This window comes from Rosa chinensis, chromosome 1, assembly GCF_002994745.2.
Source record: "Rosa chinensis cultivar Old Blush chromosome 1, RchiOBHm-V2, whole genome shotgun sequence".
Taxonomy (NCBI): domain Eukaryota; kingdom Viridiplantae; phylum Streptophyta; class Magnoliopsida; order Rosales; family Rosaceae; genus Rosa; species Rosa chinensis.
The window spans coordinates 44,679,801-44,702,056 of record NC_037088.1 but is presented as its reverse complement, the minus strand read 5'-3'; the positions used below and the strand labels follow the sequence as shown (position 1 = coordinate 44,702,056).

The 22,256-nt window shown below is 39.8% G+C and overlaps 1 protein-coding gene across 1 annotated transcript; it reads right to left on the bottom strand.

Annotated features, from left to right (window-relative positions):
- Positions 1-803: 803 nt before the first annotated feature.
- LOC112178841 (UTP:RNA uridylyltransferase 1) lies at positions 804-5,568 on the bottom strand. Its single transcript, XM_024317085.2, has 6 exons — positions 4,259-5,568; positions 3,484-3,852; positions 2,305-2,528; positions 2,052-2,115; positions 1,765-1,961; positions 804-1,248 (listed from the first exon to the last, which is right to left on the bottom strand). Exons 1-6 carry the CDS (start codon positions 5,402-5,404, stop codon positions 1,035-1,037), a joined length of 2,214 nt encoding a protein of 737 aa, XP_024172853.1. The 5' UTR covers positions 5,405-5,568; the 3' UTR covers positions 804-1,034.
- Between the last annotated feature and the right edge of the window lie 16,688 nt (positions 5,569-22,256).

Sequence of the window (22,256 nt, the reverse complement as noted above, 5' to 3'; positions counted from 1 at the left end):
CTTTCTCTGGCACAAAAAATAAAAAATAAAAAAATTTAAGCCAATTTTTAAAGAACTCATACTCTTACCCGGTGACCTTCCAAACAAAGCGATGAGCTTGACATCTGCAAGTTTAATGAAAAGAAGTATACGTTGGAAAAAAAAAGAAAAGAAAGGTGTAAACAGTAAGGACCTGTCCTTTACCAACATTAATCATAAAACCTGAAAGCCAATCACCATTATGGTCTCGTAATACTCCACCAGCAACAATTTGTCCTGATTGACCAGCTCTTGTGCCATCCGCATTAAGTTTCACATAACCATCATCAAGCATGGTCCAAGAAAACGTATTGAAACAATATTGATCCACCAAGTTAAATTTAGCTTGAACATGAGACCACTCAAGCGTAGCAAGAATGATGTGAGAGGTATTAAAGGGTCAATGAAAACCAACCTCAAAAATATTCTTATTTCGCCATTTCCACGGATACAATCCAGACTGATAACATTGTCATCATAACTCAAACCGAATACAGTTGTGAAAAATGCTAGCACGTTAGAAAGAAAAATGGAAATTGATACTTTCTACATGGGGGAAATTTTCTGCTAGTTCACCAACACTCCGCAAGGATGGAAATAGTAGGGGACATTGTAGCGTTGAGGGATGGAAGGAAAAGCAACACATTCCATGGCTGTATGGATTACAGATACTGTAATCATGATGATATCTAGCTTGATGGTGCCGAACTACGTCATTAAACCTCCCTAACAGAATGTAAATAAGGGACTAAAACATCAAAAATGCTATACATAACACAACGACAGAACTGTGGTAACAAAGTAGTTTGATAGTGCCGAACTAGGTCATTAAACCTCCCTAACAGAATGTAAATAAAGGACTTAAAACATCAAAAATGCTATACATAACACACAACGACGGAACTGTGGTAACAAAGTAGTTTACAATCTTAGCATAATTTACCGTAGTTGCAACCAAAATTATGCTCAACTAGTAAACAATTTCCAATAAATAGAAAGAGAAACTAGTAAAACAACTAAACACTAGGAACATAGGGTTCAAAGAGCTTCACACAGGGATTTGCATCATACTGCATTATCTCAGCGGCACGTTCAAACTCCTCCCTCAAAACTTTTATGCTGTGCTTGTCTACAACTCGTCCCAGGTCATGGGACGTCTCAAACGGATCCTCTATGCATATCAAATGCCGGTCATTTCCAATCCTCCTTGTCCAGTCCTTTTCCCGCTTGCTGACCAAATTGACATCAAATATTGGTTAATGGCTTAATTGATGGGCTCACATATGCACCAAAATGTCACAATTACAATTCTGACCAACTTGGTAATCTCCCCAAAGACCAATAATTCAAGAAGCCACAAAAGAGAGTGAGGATTAGTTCTACTCTCATGAAAAAAAAAAAAAAATCAGTATCAAGAATTTAATAGTTCATCCAAATTCAATCATTCAATGTCAAACAACTATTGAAACGAAAAAAAAAATAAAGAAATGCTGAGCATCATTGCGGTTCAAGTCCCATAATACTGTTTATGAATTTAGCTTCAAAACATTGTGAGATAGTATAGTAACACCTAATACTACTACCAGAGATTCAATGTTAACTGTTCTAAAATATCTCGAATATTCTATTGATGACAATCTATCAACTGTCCTTCTCTTTGAAGGCACAGGTTCACTGCTAACTTTATAACCAACTGATCTAAGTTACTTTAATTTCAAAAGGAACATATCAGATTTTATATCTCACCTGATTGTGCTTCCTCTACGAACGGATATAACAGTATTTGCGTAATCATGACTATATGCCCAGTAATTGAAAAAAGCCCACACAAGTTCAGCAATAGTTTCCCTGTTATGGGATCCAAATTCTTGAAGTTTGTCTACTTGATCAAAGAAGGCACATTCAATGTTCTCTACAGTGACCGAGTATGTTGCCCGCATTCCCTGATGGAGAACAATGGTTGTAATTAAAAACACAGAATTATCAAATGTCAGGTCTGCAGATGTATTCTGTGCCTCTGCTTGAAGGCATACCTGTAAACAGGGAAGAATAGCAGGTCTCCGCTGTTGTAAGAAATGTATACACATCAAAACATACCTGAAAACAAAGTGGAAACATTGTCACTCGTGGTCAAGGGCATAAACCAGTTCCTAACCACATCTCTACCATGAGAATTTGCAACATGCCACTATCTCTTGGCAGTACCGTCATAGCTAATTTAAAAGTTTACCTTTTTGATAATAAACTGGGAACTGAAGCATAACCTTAAAAGTTAATCTAACTTACGCATAGCTAGATAGGGTTCCATGGTAAGTTTCATTGACTCCTCTCGACTTGGCCCAATGTTTCACAATAAAAGCCAATTGTCGTAATCTTGCATCTATATTTGCATAATCACGAAGAAGCTTTGTATTTACCACAGCCAGAACATTGTTGATGCATATATCACACGATATTCCAGTGACAGGATCCATAAGCTTTACTATGGGGACCCTAGCACGCGTCAATGCCTGAAAACAAACAGGATTACTTACAAAAATAACAGTAATATTAAAAAATATTCAAGAGTATCAAAACAACTAAGACTGTTGCCTATAGTTAAAGAACTATTTTGATAGAGACGAGGGATGATGTGACCTAATTTTACTTGTACATTATATTAAGAACTATATACTCTTCACTTCAAGGACAACTAGTTGGTGTTAAAAACACATGCTACAGATAATAGATGCTTGAGTATTCATTGTAACTCTAACAATCGAGCTCCTCTATTTGAAGCTCTCTAAGATTAGTGGATTCCTCATCTTTTTAAATAAATTTATGGTCCTTTCAAAAACAATAGTAACTTCACTAAGTAAACTTTTAAATGTATATATTGCTTTGTAAGTTGGTAATAAATAACCCTAAAATCAGATGTTAGGTAACTGAATAGGCAATTGCTTTAGCAGCAGTCACCTGCTCATAAAGGTGTGATGAGAATACTCTAAGCATCATCCCCTGAGAGCTTGCCTTCCTAATGCAAAGTCCATAATTCCACGAAAAATAAAAAAACCCATCATCCTGTGAGTTGAAACCCAACTGAATCCCTTTGCTAGGCCACTCCAAGGATTTATTCTTGCCTAGTACATATGGGAATAGGGGACTACAAGTGAAGTTGTTGTAGAATAAATAAAAATAGTAAAAGAGTTTATGTTTCCAGTAGCAATTGAAAAGGCAAAAAAAATTTGAACCCAAAGAGATGATATTGCTTATGTTGTTCTGTGCTATCAAAGGATCGCTTCTCATCATAAGGTTACAACTAAAGCCACATAAAGAATTCTCTTTAACTAAAAATCTCTCTTTGAGAAGCACAATAGTCAAACTTGGTTAGTCAATTTCTAATGTTGTAAATAAAGGTTAGTCAATTCCTAAAGTTGGAGTTTCATATATCACACAAATTCATGAGGAAAAAGAACTCTTATTCACCTGTACATTCTCTAGATTGTCTGACTGCAAAAGATCTGCCAACCGTAGTAAGATCTCAGATTTGTTAATATCTTCTTCACCAATCACCAGACAGAGATCTATATCACTTTTAGAAACTCCAAATGAATTGCCACATGATCCATAAATATAAAGGCGAGCTTCAGGCCATTCTTTGCAGATTATATTCTCCAATAATGTCAATAATTGCTTCTGCTTGGCCTTTTCTTCCTCAGTTGGTATCAAGGATTCAAAAATTTCAAGAAAAGGAGCATTTAGTCTGTCTATGTCAAAGCGACATAGTGTTTGTCTTTTGTACGATCTCGCTCTTTGGCTAAGTTGGTGTTGTCCTCTGTTATCTGATCTCGAATCCTGGTAATGAAAACTATAAGTAACTCTCATCTCAGCTATTCGTTACCAAAAAAAAAAATAACAGGTCACTCAGAGTTCTAATAAGTATTAACGAATACAGACATATGTATATTTACATGAGCCAAAGACATCTTTATAATATAACAGCCAAAATAGAGTTGACGTGAAAACTAACTATCTTTCTATTAGAATGCTATCAAACTCTATCTGTGTATACAACAGGAAACGCTCATTTAACACTCCTTTACAAAAACTTGGTGAAGCAGAAAGGTCAAAAATTCATCAAACTGTATAATGTTTCAAACAAATAGGCATGAATTAGCCTTTTGGAAAGAAACTCACTTTTATGAACTCCCATTATATTCAAAACCTTGATCATATATATGGTAATAGAGAAAGATTTAACCTTATGGTGTTGCTTTGCCTCATTCTTGTCATCCGTTTCATCCTCAAGCAAGTGTTGGCTTACATCTTCACCGCCGCCACTATCCTTTCTTGCCCTCTCCCCATCCTCGAAATTCATCATCGACTCTTCAATCTCCGAAGCAGAAACAGAATGGAGATTGGTGCCAGCGGGTGGACCAGAGCGATCAAGCTGTGCACTGAGGCCCGTTCTACTAGCCCCAGTTCCTCGAATTCGACCATCTTCACCTCCCAATCTTCTCACTCTCTCATTCTCAATAGAAGCATCCCTATTCCTCACAAATTCACTAGAACTGTGCCTTTCCCTATCCACATTGTGCTCCATACCTCCCCTCCTACTCCCGGAATCCCAATTCCCTCCTCCCCTAGGCTTGTTTCCGAACCCCGGCGGCGGCATTGTCCTACGAACTTGCTTCCCCCTGCCGCCACCGCCGACCCCTCCCCCTCTCGATTCTTGCTCCCCTGAATCGAAATTCCCGCGACGAAACTCAGATGAATTGTTGGAATTCAAGTGGAGATTGTGGTCCAAGCCATTACTGAGCTTGGCAACTTCAGAGGAAGTAATGGCATTTACTGACGACTCCGGATTTCGGATAATATCGCCAGGTAAATATCTAAACTTGAGCTTCTGTTCTTGGTGCTGTTTCTGCAGAGCAAGGTCTTGGATGGAATTGTTCGGAGGAGTCGAAAACCCAATCTTCCTGAAATCGTCGGCGAGGATTTGATTTCCGGGGAATTGGCTGCTGCCGAACTGGGGGAAGTGGTTGGGCGTGGGAGGAGAGGAGTAAGGGTTTTGAGGAAACCCTCGGAAGTTGAAAGGAGGAGGAGGAGATTGGGAATTGGGCCAGGAAGGGTTCGGAATCTGCTGCTGATGGTGGGGGTGAAGAGCAGGAGGATGATCTCGGCCGTTGGATGACGACGACGATCCCCACGGCGGCTGAATCTGCTGCTGGAACGTTACGGTGGGGCCCACGGCGGCCACGGCGGGATCGATCACCGTAGATTGCTGCGGTTGGGGCGAGCGTCCCTGGTAGTGGTGGTGCGGGGCCTTCTGGAGCAAGGAGAGGAGGAATTCGCCGCCGCCGTTAGACGCCGGCAGAGGCGGCGCGTCACCTCCGCCACCGGCCATTGGGGTTTGGGGCTTTGGCGTGGGATTCGGTTTGCAGTTTCGGCACGACTTTGTTTTGAAGTCGTGAAGTGAGAGAGAGAGAGTGGTGAGTTAGCAAAGTAAAGGAAGGACTGAGTGGTACGAATCTTCAGCAATTTTCTTTCTCTCTTTCCCTTACCATTGGTTAGATTATCTAAACCATTATCATATCAATGAACAAAAGATAAAAGTTTTGATTTAGCACATGAAAAGATACCAAGATAAATAAATAACTAAACACATTTCTAATTTTATTCGACGATGTAAAATACAGATTAGTTTACCGTACATTAATGTATCGATATATTAAACAAAGTAATTTAATTAAGAGATAGATTGCCTCCATTTATTGGTAATTTAGTATGAGATCACTCTATTTCTATATCAAAATAGTCTATCTTTATATCGAACTAAGTCTACTAATGTATTAGTATTTATTACATCGATACATTATAAAACTTCCCGCAAAGTAATTCAATGAGAACTTAAGATATGTCAGACAAAACAAAGAAATTAAGAAATGAATAATTAGAAATGATGCCATGTCACAAGACAAAATATATTAAAATAATAATTTTAAAATAATTTTTAAAAAAAAAATTATAAAAAATCGAAAAAGTTCTACAGTAGCTAGAGCTATAGTATTTTGGTTTAGATCTTTTATATTTCAAAAATGAGCTCCCAAATAGGCCTTTTCTTTTAGACTAGATCTCTCATTGGTCTTGTCAATTTAATTTTGCCATGAACAGTTCATGCTCGCGCAGGTCGGGAGTATTACATAACACATAATGGGGGGATCGTTTAGGCTCGTACCAGGGAGCTTTTCTCTAAAAGGGTAGCAATATTTCTAGAATCGAGCATTTATAGGAGGAATGATTTGTTCGTCGTCCATGGTGATGAGCAGGTATGCTCCATTTGAGTATACTTTTTCGATGATGTAGAGGCCTTCCTATTTAGGCTCTAATTTTCCCTGGTCCGTCAGTTGATAATATTGGAGAATCAAGATTAGGAAATGATTTTATCTTTCCCAAGTAAATATAAGATGAGGAGAAAGTTTTCAGTTATGTTGTGATAACTAAATTTATAAGCTATTGATTTTTCTTATGACTAAATACTGTTTAGTCCTTGAATTTTTGCTGAAAAAACACTTCAGTCCCTCGCCTTTTAATTTGACACGTTTACTCCTTATTCTTTCAGTTTTACACCTAATAGGTCCATTCCGTTACACTCCGTTAAATTGTGCTGTTAACTTCCTATTTTAAGGATAAAATTACTATCATTGCCCTGACTTTCTCTTTCTTTAATTTTTTTAATTGTTTTTATTCTTCTCTTTAATTTTTTTTTATTCTTCTCTTTTATTTTTTTTCTTCTGATTCATGCCAATAAAATTATTAATTTTTTTAATTGTTTTTATTCTTCTCTTTAATTTTTCAATTGTTTTTATTCTTCTCTTTTATTTTTCTTCTCTTTTAAGGATAAAAATTATTATTATAGTCCCTCCCTTGTTTCTTTTGTTATGACTAATTTTATTGGGTGTGAGCCAGAGAAGAGATTAATTTGTTGCTTGACACCAATAAAATTAGTCATAACTTTTAATACAACTTTTATTAATTTTGTAAATTATTTTTATTCTTCTCTTTTATTTTTTCTTCTGATTCGCATCAATAAAATTACTAATTTGTTTAGTCGTTTTTATTCTTCTCTTTTATTATTGGTGTCAATCAAAAGAAATAATTAAAAAGAAGAATAAAAATAATTTAAAAAAATTGTAATTTTATTGGTGCTAATCATAAGAAAAATTAAAAGAGAAGAATAAAAACAATTAAAAAAATTAATAAAAGTCCTATTGAAAGTTATCACTAATTTTATTGGCCTCAAGCAGTAAATTAATTTCTTCTGCGGCTCACCCAAACACCCCATAAAATTAGTCATAATAGAAGAAATAAGGAGTAAATGTGTCAAATTAAAGTGAAGAATAAAAATAATTAAAAAAATTAAAGAGAAATTAAAAAAATATTAATTTTATTGGTATGAATCAGAAGGAAAAAAAAAGAATAAAAAAATTAAAAAATTAAAGAAACAAAAAAAAAATAAAAGAGAAGAATAAAAACAATTAAAAGAATAAAAGAGAAGAATAAAAACAATTAAAAAAAATTAAAGGAAGAGAAATTCAGGGCTATGATAGTAGTTTTATCCTTAAAATAGGAAGTTAACGGCATAATTTAACGGAATGTAACGGAATAGACCTATTGGTTGTAAAACTGAAATAACAAGGAGTAAACGTGTCAAATTAAAAGGCGAGAGACTAAAGTGTTTTTTCAGCAAAAGTTCAGGGACTAAACAGTATTTAGCCATTTTTCTTATTCACACTTAAGATTGTCAATTGTAGCAAAGGTAAACAAGGGTCTTTCCCGTAGAAGACTAAGGGTCTAACTACTCAAAACAATGTCACAAAAGTTACCACTGTTCCTAGCAAACAGCAGTCGAAAATCTAACTAAAAACCTAATCTAAACTATTCAGAAATTATGAAAATTTACAGTAATGTACTGGACACACAGGGCATATAGCACAAAAAATTTAGTGGTTTTTGGATACAGTTTACTATATAAAATAATTACGAAAATATAACAGAAAGTAACAAAAACAGATTTTGAGATGGGTTTTGAAATCAATGAGAATAAAGGTAGCTAGGGAAGATGCATCCACCCCCGCAAATCACACACAAGATAATTTGTTCAATCCTAATTCAATTAATCTAGATGAAGATGCTCAGGCTGGCTCGGTACGCTTGAACACAACCTATTACCCTTTCTTACTTCGTACGCTAGGTAGGAAGTGCTCTACACCTAGACTATTCCCAAGCAATGCAACCTAAAGGTACGGTTATTAGATTAAACATGCAGAGATCATTAAGGTCTAAAAGAGTTTGAGACATCACTAGGCAGCGCAATAAACTTAGCGCCTTGCTAACCTAGGGATTAGTCTACTTGATAGTGAAAACTAACAATTGCTTCTCTAGAAGATTTGTGGAGTCCAACTATTGACACAGACATCAAACAATCAAAGCGGTAGAATCCTAACATGCATACTAAGTGTGCACTCAAAGCATACAAGAAAGCATTCATCAATGGAAAAGTAGTAAACAAAGGCCTCATCTTGGATTAAAAGAAAATAACATCAAAGGTCAAATCATCTTGTAGTTCATGTCTAGGGGCTTGAAGCAGCCCCCTAACTAATAAAAGGGTTAAATACTGCTTACTCCCTATACTTATAGGGTTTCATCGTTTCAGTCCCTGACCTTCGAATTTCACCTAAAAAATCCATGAACTCCCAATTTCCTCCCAATTGGTCCCTGCCGTCAAGCATCCATCAAAAACTCTGTTATCTTCCCCTAAAAAGTCTATTATACCCTCATTTACTTAAAAATATATAATATTTCTCTTCCTCTTTTTTTTATTTTTTCTTTTTACCTCTTCTTCTTCCGACTCTCTCGTCTCCTTCTGTTCATCTCCTCTTCAAGATGGTTCCAATCCACAGACCTTCAAGAGGTGAAACGAAAAAAATAAATAAAAGAGAGAAAAAAAATAAATTTAAAAAAAAAGTAAGTGAGGGCATAATAGACATTTTCTACAACTTTAACAGAAAATTTTGACGGCAGAGACCAATTGGGAGGAAATTGAGAGTTCAGGGACTTTTTAGGTGAAATTCGAAGGTCAGGGATTGAAATGATGAAACCCTATAAGTATAGGGAGTAAACAGTATTTAATCCCTAACAAAAACCAGCTAAACATAAAAGAAACAAAACTAACTAAAGAAGGGGAGGAAAAGAGAGAGAGAGAGCTGTTATAGATTGATCTCCTTTTATATGCTTAGAGGTTGCCTTCATCTTTCTTGTTATGTAGAAAATCGAAAACCTAAAAGAATTAGGGTTCACATGCTTAGATGGAGTTTTCCTATTGGCTCTTGAACTTGATGACTTATTCCAACCATTCACATTGTGCCATTTGTCCATAATAAACTGAAATATGAAGCACAAACCCATCCTCGGGCTTCTTGGTGTGATTTAGGCCTCGAAACATAAATTCCCGTCTAACCTCAGGTTCACGCGTAGCCTGACCTTCTTGTACTAAATCGGCCATATCTTCTTCTAAAAAAATGATGTTGATGAGTCATAAAAATATCTGGAAACTAGACATCCGAGGTTTTCTATCAATATAAAAATCATTCTTTGGATCGTTGTGAGCTAGTCTTAGTAATCTGTCGAAGTTGACTGATCTGCATAGGCAGATTTGCCGATTTTGCCTTTCAATCCCTCTTTTGCTTCTTTTCTTCTTCTTTGCTCCAAGATACCTATAAAACAAATATACAACATAAATAACGAGAAAATACACTAAACTAGTAAAGAAAGTATAGAGATTAATGCTATTAACATCGCATAATTATGCTCCTATCATGTTGACACTTGAAATGACATTGGAAATTATCTTTCTTTTGGTTGAGTTTGTATTTCCCTCCTTAATTCTACCATTAATTACAATTTCAGTAGCATTAATAACAAAAAATTTACGAGTGTTGAGTTTACTCCAATAAACTCGAACCGCGCTTTGGGTTTTTTTTTTTTTTTTTTCCAGATCTCCTTCTTGTCAGTGTTGGTTCGCCATGCCGAATGGGCTGCTGCCGGGCGGGTTTTGAAAGCAATGGCCTGGTATTCTTCTGAATAGGGGAGGCTCGAGGTTTGGCAAAGGAGTTTGGGCTGATCGATTTATGCAGGTTTTGGTGGGTCTTCTGAGCTTCCACGACTGCTGGCGGCGGGGCTTCTTCAGGAGCTATCTTGAACATGTGATGGTGGCGTGGCTACGGCGGTTTTCTAGGTGATCGGAGTGGTAGCGCAGCTTTGGTGGTCTGGGAGGATTGCTGAAGGGGAGGGGCCATGGTGGATCTGGAGCGATCATGGTGGCGGCGTGGCTAGGCAGTTCTACGCAATCTAGTGAGGGTGGCGGCCACTACAGGTCTGGCGGTGATCAGCAGCGCTGGAGGAGGATGTTTTGGTGGCTGGCCCGGGTCAACCTCTTTGTTGGGCCTTGGGCTAGACTCCTTCCCTTGGGGCCGCTCTCTTGGGCCTTATTTTGGGCTAGTTTTGTCCTAGTCCCTATTTACTTTGATCGGTCTTCAATAATTCCCTACTTTTCAGGGCAGTCTAGACACCTTTGTGCGTCTAGTTTTAGTATTTGGTCTTGGTCTTGTTGACTTAATTCTCAGTGTCTCTAGTTATACACCAATTAAGGTCTCTAGGCAACTAGATTTGCTAGTTAAGAGTTAGGTTGGGAGGGTCGGCCTTCTAGTGCCTCTGGCGTAGTACCAAATAAGGTCTCTAGGCAACTAGATTTGCTGGTTAAGAGTTAGGTTGGGAGGGTCGGCCTTCTAGTGCCTTTGGCGTAGTACCAAAGGAGGATGTCGCTATGTCCACTTCTTCCATACCTTCAAAAGCTTTATTTGATTAGCAAATTGCAAAACGTAATACCTTGGTTTTCTTCATTGCATAGCCTCACAACTCTATTTTTGCATTGGTCTAGACTTGAAAGGATTTATTACCTCAAAATGAAGCACCGCCCAATCTGACAAAGCTTTATCTTTGTAATGTGAAGATCCTAGAAGGAGCCTAGAGGGGGGTGAATAGGTTCACAACCAATTTTTTTGTTCAAGGTTTACTTTCTCAGGGATTGCAAATAGAGTTTCAATCCTGATACTGATAATGAACAGAATGAAAGTAGCAATAACCAAACCAACTAAAGCAATAAAGAACAGAAGTTTTTGTTAATGCAATAAACATGCACCCTATCAAGGGAAAACATCTACGTGGCCTTTAACTCTTGAAAGACCAAAACGAAATCACTAATAAAAATAAATTACAAGTTTACAACACAGAGATTGCAGTACTGATTGCGGCAACCCTTCTAGACTAACTCAATAGACTATTTGTAATCACTCCTTGCTAATTGTTTACACAAGTGAACAACTCATAAATCTCAGCTATGAACGCAGCAAGTTCTTCTTGGAGATTTTTTGCTTTGAAGCTTGCAATACCCAAATGACCTCATAGGATGCAAGAGATGAACATATATGAATGGTTTTGTGTTTTTCAAATTGTTTTCAACATGAAACAAGACACTTTGAAAAGCATAAAATCAAAGAGAATAACTCTTAAACAATAAAGGGATTGAAAACTAAAACTATTTTCAATACCCAGGAACAAAGTATCCATATATATAGGAAGAAGAGGAAAGTTAGTTCACTTAACAACCCCTTAAGCTCAGTTGTAGTAGGTAAAGCCATACCCTTAATTTCATATTGCAAAGATAAACCCATACCTCAAATTTCAATTGGGAAAACCAATTGTAGAAGCCAAACACCCAAATGGCTGATACAAGAATGGAACCCATTGAAAAACCCATGACTTTGTGAAAGAGATGCAATGCATGAGCTTACCTGAGCCATGAGGAAGAAGGGACTTCTTCTGATCTTCAAGTTTGGTATTTCGACAAGATAACAAGGAGAATCTTGCAATAGAACTGATCTTCAAGTTGGTCTTCGACAGCAAGACAACCACAAAGTGAAGAAGATTGCAATTAAACAATCATGGTCTTGGGTTTTATATTTGGGCATCAAACTTGGGCTTCTTCAAACTCAAACTAATGAGTACAATTTTGTTAATTAGAGAAGGAATGACAACAATATATCTATACTAACATAATGCATATATTGGGGAAGAGTTGTGTTTCCGCATAGACTTTGTAAAGCTGGAGAGGTTGGAGTTGTTCAATTTTGCCTTGTTGAAAAAGATAACTATAGAAAAAGGGGTGATGTCAAATCTCCGGCACTTATGGGTTGACAACTTCATGGAGTTGAAGACAGTGCAATTGGGCCTCGAATACCTTTCTAATCTACAAACTTTGGGCCTGGAAGATGTTCTCATGGAAATTATAAGGCCCATTTGGAAAGGAGACATTGATTGCTCTAAGGTACAACACATCTCTGAGATCGAACACTTTTTCCTACAATCATCCAAGCAGTTCTACGAAAACTTGGCCTAGTATTTCTTTCTCCTGAAAGGTACTTACATTGAACATTAGCATGACTCTTATCATACTACACAAGAAATGATGTATAGCAATAAAAACTAGATGTGTCCAATTTAGTGTTCCCAACCACATAATATATGCAATGAAAGAAAGATTTACCAAATATTTGTTTTTGCTCTTGTTACACCTTGTGTAGAATCGATCAAGTGATTCAAGTCTGAGAAGTATAAATTTAAGAAGATTTAATGCAGTTTGATGAAGAATCCTTTCTATTCATGTGGGAAGATGCAAGGATCGATCTCGGGTAATCATTTGCCTCTTCATTTTTTTAAAATTGAAATATACACAGTGACTGTGTTTATTATGTTGTACTTACTATTGTTTGTGTGCATTGGCATGTACTAATGTTGGATTGAATGCCACTTTAATTAGTAGCTTGCATTGTAATAAAGAGTCGGTATCCATGTTGGATTGAAAATTTGAGATGGGTTTGGATTAATAAAGTAATTATGATTTGTGTTTGTTGTAATTATTTGATTTCAGAAGCATGTTATGCCTGAAAATTGAATAATGTGTGGGTATTTTGTGTGTTACTTTGTGTTACTGAGCTTCTCGTATGGAGAAAATTGAAGCTTCTTCTGTCATTAGAATTGGATTATTTATTGGATTAATTTCAGTTTACCCCCCTGAGGTTTGGGGGTGAAATGCCCCTCTACTTTCAATTTTGAATTTTTACCCCCTAAACTTTTCAATTTCAATCAGTCTTGTCCAATTTTTACTGTTCCGTCCAAATTGAACGTTAAGTTTGACTTTTGAGGGCTAAAATGGTCATTTCAACATAAAAAATAAAAAAAAATTAAAAAAATAAAAAAAATAAAAATTTTTTTTTTCTGGTTTTTAGTTTTTTATTTTTTATTTATTTTATTTTATTTTTTTGGCTTCAACCTATACACCATAAATTATAATAGGTTTATAAAAACAAAAAAATATTTTAGGTGGTTGAAAGCCGCTAACTGGTCTACGATATTTGTAATATATCTCCGATAAAGTGAAGAATTTTAGAATATATCCCCAATAAAGTGAAGAAATATCTGTAAAAAATAATTTTACACTTATCTGTAAATAAATATCTATATATCCCCAATAAAGTGAAGAAATATCTGTGTAAAATCATTTTTGGTCTGCGATATTTGTGATATATATCCAATATTTATATGTAAATAAATATCTGTAAAAAATGATTTTATACAGATATTTCTTCACTTTATTGGGGATATATCCTAAAATTCTTCAATTTATTGGATATATATCACAAATATCGTAAACCAAAAATGATTTTACACAGATATTTCTTCACTTTATTGGGATATACAGATATTTATTTACAGATAAAGTGTAAAATTACTTTTTACAAATATTTCTTCACTTTATTTGGGATATATCCTAAATTCTTCACTTTATCGGAGATATGTCACAAATATCGTAGACCAGCGAGCGACTTTCAACTACCTAGAGTATTTTTTTGTTTTTATAAACCTATTATAACTTGTGATGTATAGGTTGGAAATAAAATTAAAAAAAAAAAAAGAAGAAACAGAACAAAAAAAAAAAAAAAAAAAAAAAAAAAAAACTAAAAAACAGAAGAAGAAAAATAAAAAAATTAATTTTTTTTAATTTTTTATGTTGAAATGACCATTTTAGCCCTCAAAAGTCAAACTTAACGTCCAATTTGGACGGAACAGTAAAAATTGGACAAGACTGATTGAAATTGAAAAGTTTAGGGGGTAAAAATTCAAAATTGAAAGTAGAGGGGGTGAAATCATTTCACCCCCAAACCTCAGGAAGGTAAACTGAAATTAATCCTTATTTATTCATCACTTTTCCCAGGTTGGTTTCGCAACTATAGAAAGAATCTTTTTCTTGCGCATATCGATTCACAAAATACATTTTCGTAAGAAATTTTATATAACTATTATTTGGGGATTCTATATGCAAAATAAGTATATATTTTTTTCTTTTTTAAAGGGGTTTAGAACCTAACTTAGCTGGGAGGCTCAGCCCCACGCCTATTCAATAAGCATTAGTTATGAGACTTATCATTCATTGCTTAGTGACACTATTTGAAAAGATAAATTGAATCATGATTCTATGTCATTGAGTATCCTAAAGTTACTCATTTGGTTGGTTACCTTTAAATAGGTTTATCTTTTAGGTATACTTCTTCGTTTTCTCACCTTTGCTTTTCAATTTTCACTTTGGTTTTTATAACTCAAACCGTTCATATTTTAAAATATAATTAATGGAAAGATCATTCTCAAAAAAAAAAAAAAATATTCAATCAAACTGGATGTCATATATTCTTGTAGGAAAAATCAATTTAAAGTTTAGTTATACCGTCCATTTGTTTTTTTTTTTTTTTTTTGAATTCAATTAGATTTCATTAGATGAAAGGTCAGAATGACACATACAAACGATCCCTACACTATGAGATTCTTGGTACCATTCACTATTACAATGATGCTCATTTATTTCAAAGAGCCTGCAAACTAATCTAATTATGCTTACACAAAATAAGCTAAATTGAATTTCTCTTTGCCAATGCATGCAATTGTGGTGCGCCTGGAAATTCATTACTTGGTGTAAAAACAATAACATCATAACATGCAAGCCTGCTAAACCTACTAAAGAACAACTTTCTCCTTGCCATAACCCTTAGAGCTAAAAGTGGTTGATGGATAAGTGAGTCTCAAGGGAGTGTCTGCTTCCTATGCAATTTTTGCTTTTGTACTTGTTTCTAGCTCCCAAAGGACGCCCGCCCCCCTTTTTTTTTCCCACAACATTCACAGCAGCTTGTGCCTGCACCATGGTGCCAGCAGGTGCTTCTTGAAGTCCCAATGATCTAGCATTAAACTTGGAACTGATTTTAGGAAGCTTGATTTTGTTTGGTTGTGCTCTTAGTCCCCTATTTCATCAATTATGGTTGGAGCGGAAGAAGTCTTCAGTTGTGAATTGTGAGGGAGTATGTGTGTGTCTCTCACACTTACCCATCAACTGCTCAATGGGTCACTTTTCTTTTCGAGGTCCTACACTATACAAGTTGGTGAAAGGAACTTCTCATCTAATTCTAGAGGTTTACCAACCACAGAAGCAACATTCAAATTAAATGATTTCTTTCACTTCAAAAGCAAGAGGAATGTTTGAAATCCGTAGCCGAGTAGTACAGAGAATTCAATTGAATTCTTGCAGTTAGAGTGACATCATGATATTGCATCAGTACCATTGGTGATCAAGCATAGTTCTCGGGTCCTCTGACAACCTTGTGCTGATCTCCCCAGTCATCAAACGAGAATAGGAAGGTGAAATTTGGTTTATCCTGGATTTTGAAATTCTTCTCAAGCACCTAGCTAGATTCTTCAGAAATGACGTCACATATCATTGATGCCAATAGGTTTGTGGGAGAGTAGTCTCCCCCAACAGGTACGATTGGGAGGCACGCTTTGTCATGCCGCCGGCCATGTTGGTGTTGTCAATCACGTCATATCCTCCTGCAAGAGTGTCACGGGCTGACTTTATACGCAGCGGAATTAGCCCGTGAGGCGCCAAGGTTCCTCTTGAACCGAGGCCAGCCTACTTCCTTACTTCCTTGATACTCCATTTTTCTTTTTCTTTCTGTGTGCTTCACTTGTCAACTTGACCCTTTCGACATCGTCCCCTTACTTGTTGGGGTTTGCCAACGAAAGCTACTCACGCAAGAGTCTCACAACTTGTGACTAATCGATCGCTTCCTTGTGTCATGGTTGTCTTCCAAGACACTCGCCCAACCGATAGGCTTTCATGTCATCTCGGCTTGCGTCAGCCCATTACTGACCCCCGTGCATCCCGCACGCCGATAGCAAGTAGCATGACCGTGTACCGAGACTAAGTTGGCATTCACATCTCTTCCTTTAGTCATTCCTTCGTAGCTTGCACACCTTCCTCACTTCGTGGGCATCTCTCGCACCACCCACACAGCTCCAAGACAACACATGTCTTGCATATTTCACATCATGGGCATCACTTATGCGCCCCCCTCGATCTTCAGCTCATGGACAACCCATGCCCGCATACTTTAACCTTGTGCGCGTCACTTGCGCCCCTTACTTGACAGCACGTGCCCGCATACTTCGTCTAGTGCATCACTGGCACCACCCTTTGAACTCATAGGCAACACTTGTTTTCATCCTGCACCTCATGAGCGCCACTTGTGCAACTCACTCGGCTCACGGACACCACCTGTCGTTGTATCTTGCCTCGTGAGTATCTCTTGTACAACCCACTTGGCTATTGGGCAACACATGCCTTCATACCTCGCCCCATGGGCATCACCTAGACAGCCCACTCGGCTCATGGGAAACCCATGCCTTCATACTTCGCCTCATGGACATCACCTAGACAGCCCATTCGGCTCATGGGAAACCCATGCCCTCATACTTCGCCTCATGGACATCACCTAGATAGCCCACTCGGCTCATGGGAAACCCATGCCCTCATACTTCGCCTCATGGACATCACCGAGATAGCCCACTCGGCTCATGGGTAACACTCGCCCATCTACTCAAGCCTTCAGTACCAACCAGACAAGCCATCGCGGCCTTGTGGCCTTTCCCATCTAACAAGGCTACCATGTTCTCTTATTGATGACTGACATGGCTCCACAACATATTCTCGCCCGCAGGCCAATCCTCAAGAAGGCATACCGTCTTGCTTGTTGGCACGACGCTTGAGTGAGCAACTCATCAATGATGCCCCTCTTAAGCTTCCTTCGGTCTAGCACGAGGTCGCCCGTCCCGTGCTTGCTGGCATCACATTGCTTTGGGCAAGGTCGAACCCTAACACATGCCCACGTCGCTTGCTCCGTGGCCAATGAGCACCACGAGGTCCCGACATATCTTTCGTAAGCCCACATGTTTGTCTAACGCCGATGGCATAAGGATCGCCCTCACTTGAACCTCGTCCCCGACGTTGACCCGCAATATCAGCCTTTCGGCCAATACCGTCCACGAGACTTCCTGACTCGTGGAGACATATGCCGCCCCTTTTTGACGACACATGCCCGGTCCCCTAGGCCCCCACGGGTGCTCGGGAGAAGCTCACTTAGTGCCCCATGAAGGCCAGCACCGGGGGTGGTGGAGAGCTTGACACCATGTCTCCCCCTATAGAGCATATCTGGCTTACTTGAACTTGGCAGGAGGAAACATCAAAATAGCCGAGGAGACTAATTGTCCATAACTAATTCACAGAAAATCCAAATGACATGCCGTCAAGTGCGTTGAACTCGTTTCGAGGTCCCGGACATTTCTCGTGTTTTGAGTTTTCCCAAATTCCAAGCCGAAGTACCTCGAACCCGAACTTCCACTTAATTAAGACAATGCCACTCGTCCTCACTTTAGCTTCAAGCTCGCCCTTGGGCTTCCAAGGCTCGCCCCTCTTGGCTTCTCCTTGTCCCAAGGCTCGCCCCTCTCGGCATCTCCTCGCCTCAAGGTTCGCCCCTCTCGGCATCTCCCTTACAAAGTGTCACGATAACACTATTCCTAAGTGCGGCTCGTGACATCCTCCCCCACTTATCATGTCAATGCCCTCATTGACGTGCGCTCCTTCTTTTCTTCATGATGCTCTATAGGCTTGCAAACACAGATGCTACATTCACTGACTATTGTCCCCCCATCCTTGGAATCACTTCACGTGACGACCTTCTCGTGCCCACACATGAACTTGGCAAATGGATTCTGTAACAACCTTCTCGCGCCCACTCATGAACTTGGCAGATGACACTCTCGTCACAGCCTTCTCACGCCCACTTGTGAACTTGGCAAATGACAGCCGTTCCACAACCTTCCCGCGCCCATTGGTGAACTAGGCCAGAGACAACAAACGCGCCGCTCACGTGCTTCAACTTCTGCATCAGCCATCTAGAGTAAATCTTCCACCACCGCACGTGTTCTTACCTTCTTCCCTATTCATGCTGGTTCCTCTCTCTTGGACTCCAAGCGTCTCTTTCTCACTTCTTTCAAACTCATTTTGGCCAGACACCCTGCACTCTCTCGGTTGCACCTTGTGGGTTGTCTGCCGTCTTGAACCATCTTCAGTTTCAGACCTCCTTGCACCCACGCAGTTGCTCAGAGTCTGCTTCTCTTCCTGTCTTGTGGCCCTCGTGGCCATGGTGGGCTCCCCCACTTTTCTTCGACCTTCTCATTTGAAACTTCTTTGGACAATACCATCCAATTCTTTCAATATCCATGTAGAATTCTCACAAACTTGGCCATCATGGCCTCTGATCTTCACTTGCTCGACCCACTTTGGTCATTGCATAAGCTCACTTGAAACCAGAAGAAAGGTGCTTAACTCACTTTCTCTTGACTTGATAGCTGACAACTCATGTTAACTGTTGTGGCTTACATGAACTCGAACATCTCTGGAGCAACGATTAACTGCTTTAACTTCCTTGGTGAAATGCGCTCCTCTCGCGGCTTACGATCTCAAGGACTCTTCGAGAAATGCGCTCCTCTCGCGGCTTATAGTCTCGATGAGAACGACGGCTTATAACTTCCTTTAAGAAATGCACTCCTCTCGCGGCTTATAATCTCAAGGAGAATGCGTCTCTGTCAACTGATTTGCTCCTTTGACTCTTCATTGGACACTGCACTAGTCCACCACAAGTGTCAACGACATGATATGACTCTTCTTTCCTTCTTCCGGCACCTAGCTTGCTTCATTTTCCAACATTTGGGCACTTCTCGCCCCTTTCTTCAACTTCAAATTGATGGAGCAAGGCTACAACTCACGCCTGGTTGCTCAATGTATCCGCTTTAACTAGCTTGTTTGGCTTTCTTCACCGTTGTCCACTTGGTATCCCCTTTGTAGCACTCGGGAAGAGATCCCGGTCATCATTCCTACCATGGAAGGCCATTCCCCACGAATGAACCAACCGGCTCTGATACCAACTGTCACGGGCCGACTTTATACGCAGCGGAATTAGCCCGTGAGGCGCCAAGGTTCCTCTTGAACCGAGGCCAGCCTACTTCCTTACTTCCTTGATACTCCATTTTTCTTTTTCTTTCTGTGTGCTTCACTTGTCAACTTGACCCTTTCGACATCGTCCCCTTACTTGTTGGGGTTTGCCAACGAAAGCTACTCACGCAAGAGTCTCACAACTTGTGACTAATCGATCGCTTCCTTGTGTCATGGTTGTCTTCCAAGACACTCGCCCAACCGATAGGCTTTCATGTCATCTCGGCTTGCGTCAGCCCATTACTGACCCCCGTGCATCCCGCACGCCGATAGCAAGTAGCATGACCGTGTACCGAGACTAAGTTGGCGTTCACATCTCTTCCTTTAGTCATTCCTTCGTAGCTTGCACACCTTCCTCACTTCGTGGGCATCTCTCGCACCACCCACACAGCTCCAAGACAACACATGTCTTGCATATTTCACATCATGGGCATCACTTATGCGCCCCCCTCGATCTTCAGCTCATGGACAACCCATGCCCGCATACTTTAACCTTGTGCGCGTCACTTGCGCCCCTTACTTGACAGCACGTGCCCGCATACTTCGTCTAGTGCATCACTGGCACCACCCTTTGAACTCATAGGCAACACTTGTTTTCATCCTGCACCTCATGAGCGCCACTTGTGCAACTCACTCGGCTCACGGACACCACCTGTCGTTGTATCTTGCCTCGTGAGTATCTCTTGTACAACCCACTTGGCTATTGGGCAACACATGCCTTCATACCTCGCCCCATGGGCATCACCTAGACAGCCCACTCGGCTCATGGGAAACCCATGCCTTCATACTTTGCCTCATGGACATCACCTAGACAGCCCACTCGGCTCATGGGAAACCCATGCCCTCATACTTCGCCTCATGGACATCACCTAGATAGCCCACTCGGCTCATGGGAAACCCATGCCCTCATACTTCGCCTCATGGACATCACCGAGATAGCCCACTCGGCTCATGGGTAACACTCGCCCATCTACTCAAGCCTTCAGTACCAACCAGACAAGCCATCGCGGCCTTGTGGCCTTTCCCATCTAACAAGGCTACCATGTTCTCTTCTTGATGACTGACATGGCTCCACAGCATATTCTCGCCCGCAGGCCAATCCTCAAGAAGGCATACCGTCTTGCTTGTTGGCACGACGCTTGAGTGAGCAACTCATCAATGATGCCCCTCTTAAGCTTCCTTCGGTCTAACACGAGGTCGCCCGTCCCTTGCTTGCTGGCATCACATTGCTTTGGGCAAGGTCGAACCCTAACACATGCCCACGTCGCTTGCTCCGTGGCCAATGAGCACCACGAGGTCCCGACATATCTTTCGTAAGCCCACATGTTTGTCTAACGCCGATGGCATAAGGATCACCCTCACTCGAACCTCGTCCCCGACGTTGACCCGCAATATCAGCCTTTCGGCCAATACCGTCCACGAGACTTCCTGACTCGTGGAGACATATGCCGCCCCTTTTTGACGACACATGCCCGGTCCCCTAGGCCCCCACGGGTGCCCGGGAGAAGCTCACTTAGTGCCCCATGAAGGCCAGCACTGGGGGTGGTGGAGAGCTTGACACCATGTCTCCCCCTATAGAGCATATCTGGCTTACTTGAACTTGGCAGGAGGAAACATCAAAATAGCCGAGGAGACTAATTGTCCATAACTAATTCACAGAAAATCCAAATGACATGCCGTCAAGTGCGTTGAACTCGTTTCGAGGTCCCGGACATTTCTCGTGTTTTGAGTTTTCCCAAATTCCAAGCCGAAGTACCTCGAACCCGAACTTCCACTTAATTACGACAATGCCACTCGTCCTCACTTTAGCTTCAAGCTCGCCCTTGGGCTTCCAAGGCTCGCCCCTCTTGGCTTCTCCTTGTCCCAAGGCTCGCCCCTCTCGGCATCTCCTCTCCTCAAGGTTCGCCCCTCTCGGCATCTCCTCGCCTCAAGGTTCGCCCCTCTCGGCATCTCCCTTACAAAGTGTCACGATAGCACTATTCCTAAGTGCGGCTCGTGACAAAGAGCAAGGAATGCCGCAAAACTTGTGGTGACATCTTCAAGTGAGGTCATAGTCGCTTGTAGACAAGAAGGTAGAAGACTGAGCAGTAGCATTGGGGCTCTAGACAGGATGCCGATGGCACAGTAATGGAGTTGCGGCAGTGTGCTTAGAGGTGCGGCACAGCGTGGCTGCTTAGGATTTTTTTTAATTTTAGCGTCCATTTATTTGATACATTTGAATGATTTAATAATCTTCATTTAAAGATGTCGTAGCTTAGCTGTATTTATTTAGATAACTCATATAATTTGTCTTCAATTGTTTCTTAAGAAAACACATAATTAAAAACATAATAACATGTAGTAATTAAGTGAACATCCTACATATTAATGTAGTAATTAACTAATACATATCCTACATATTAATGTATTAAGCACCAACTCTGGTCTATATTAGTACATAGATTTTTGACATAATTATGAAACCCAAAATGTCTACAAGTGTGTTCTATAAAATAGACATATGCTAGACCATATTTGGGGTCCTGCTGAAGAGTTTGGCTAATTAAAGCAAAACACTTTACACCAAAGAGTCGCAGTAAAAGTGTGAAGAACTAATTGTCAAAACAAAGCAAACTACACACCTACACCTGCGGCATCGGATTAGAAAAAGCCCACCCCTAGAAATATTCAACTTCTCACAGGCTTGATGAGCCGACTCAAATCTCAT

Coding starts and splice junctions, on each gene's coding strand:
- LOC112178841 (XM_024317085.2), bottom strand. CDS start 5,404: ATGGCCGGTGGCGGAGGTGACGCGCCGCCTCTGCCGGCGTCTAACGGC. Junction 2,529..3,483: donor ACAATCTAGAGAATGTACAG/GTGAATAAGAGT, acceptor GTTTGTTTTCAG/GCATTGACGCGTGCTAGGGT. Junction 2,116..2,304: donor GGAACCCTATCTAGCTATGC/GTAAGTTAGATT, acceptor CTTTGTTTTCAG/GTATGTTTTGATGTGTATAC.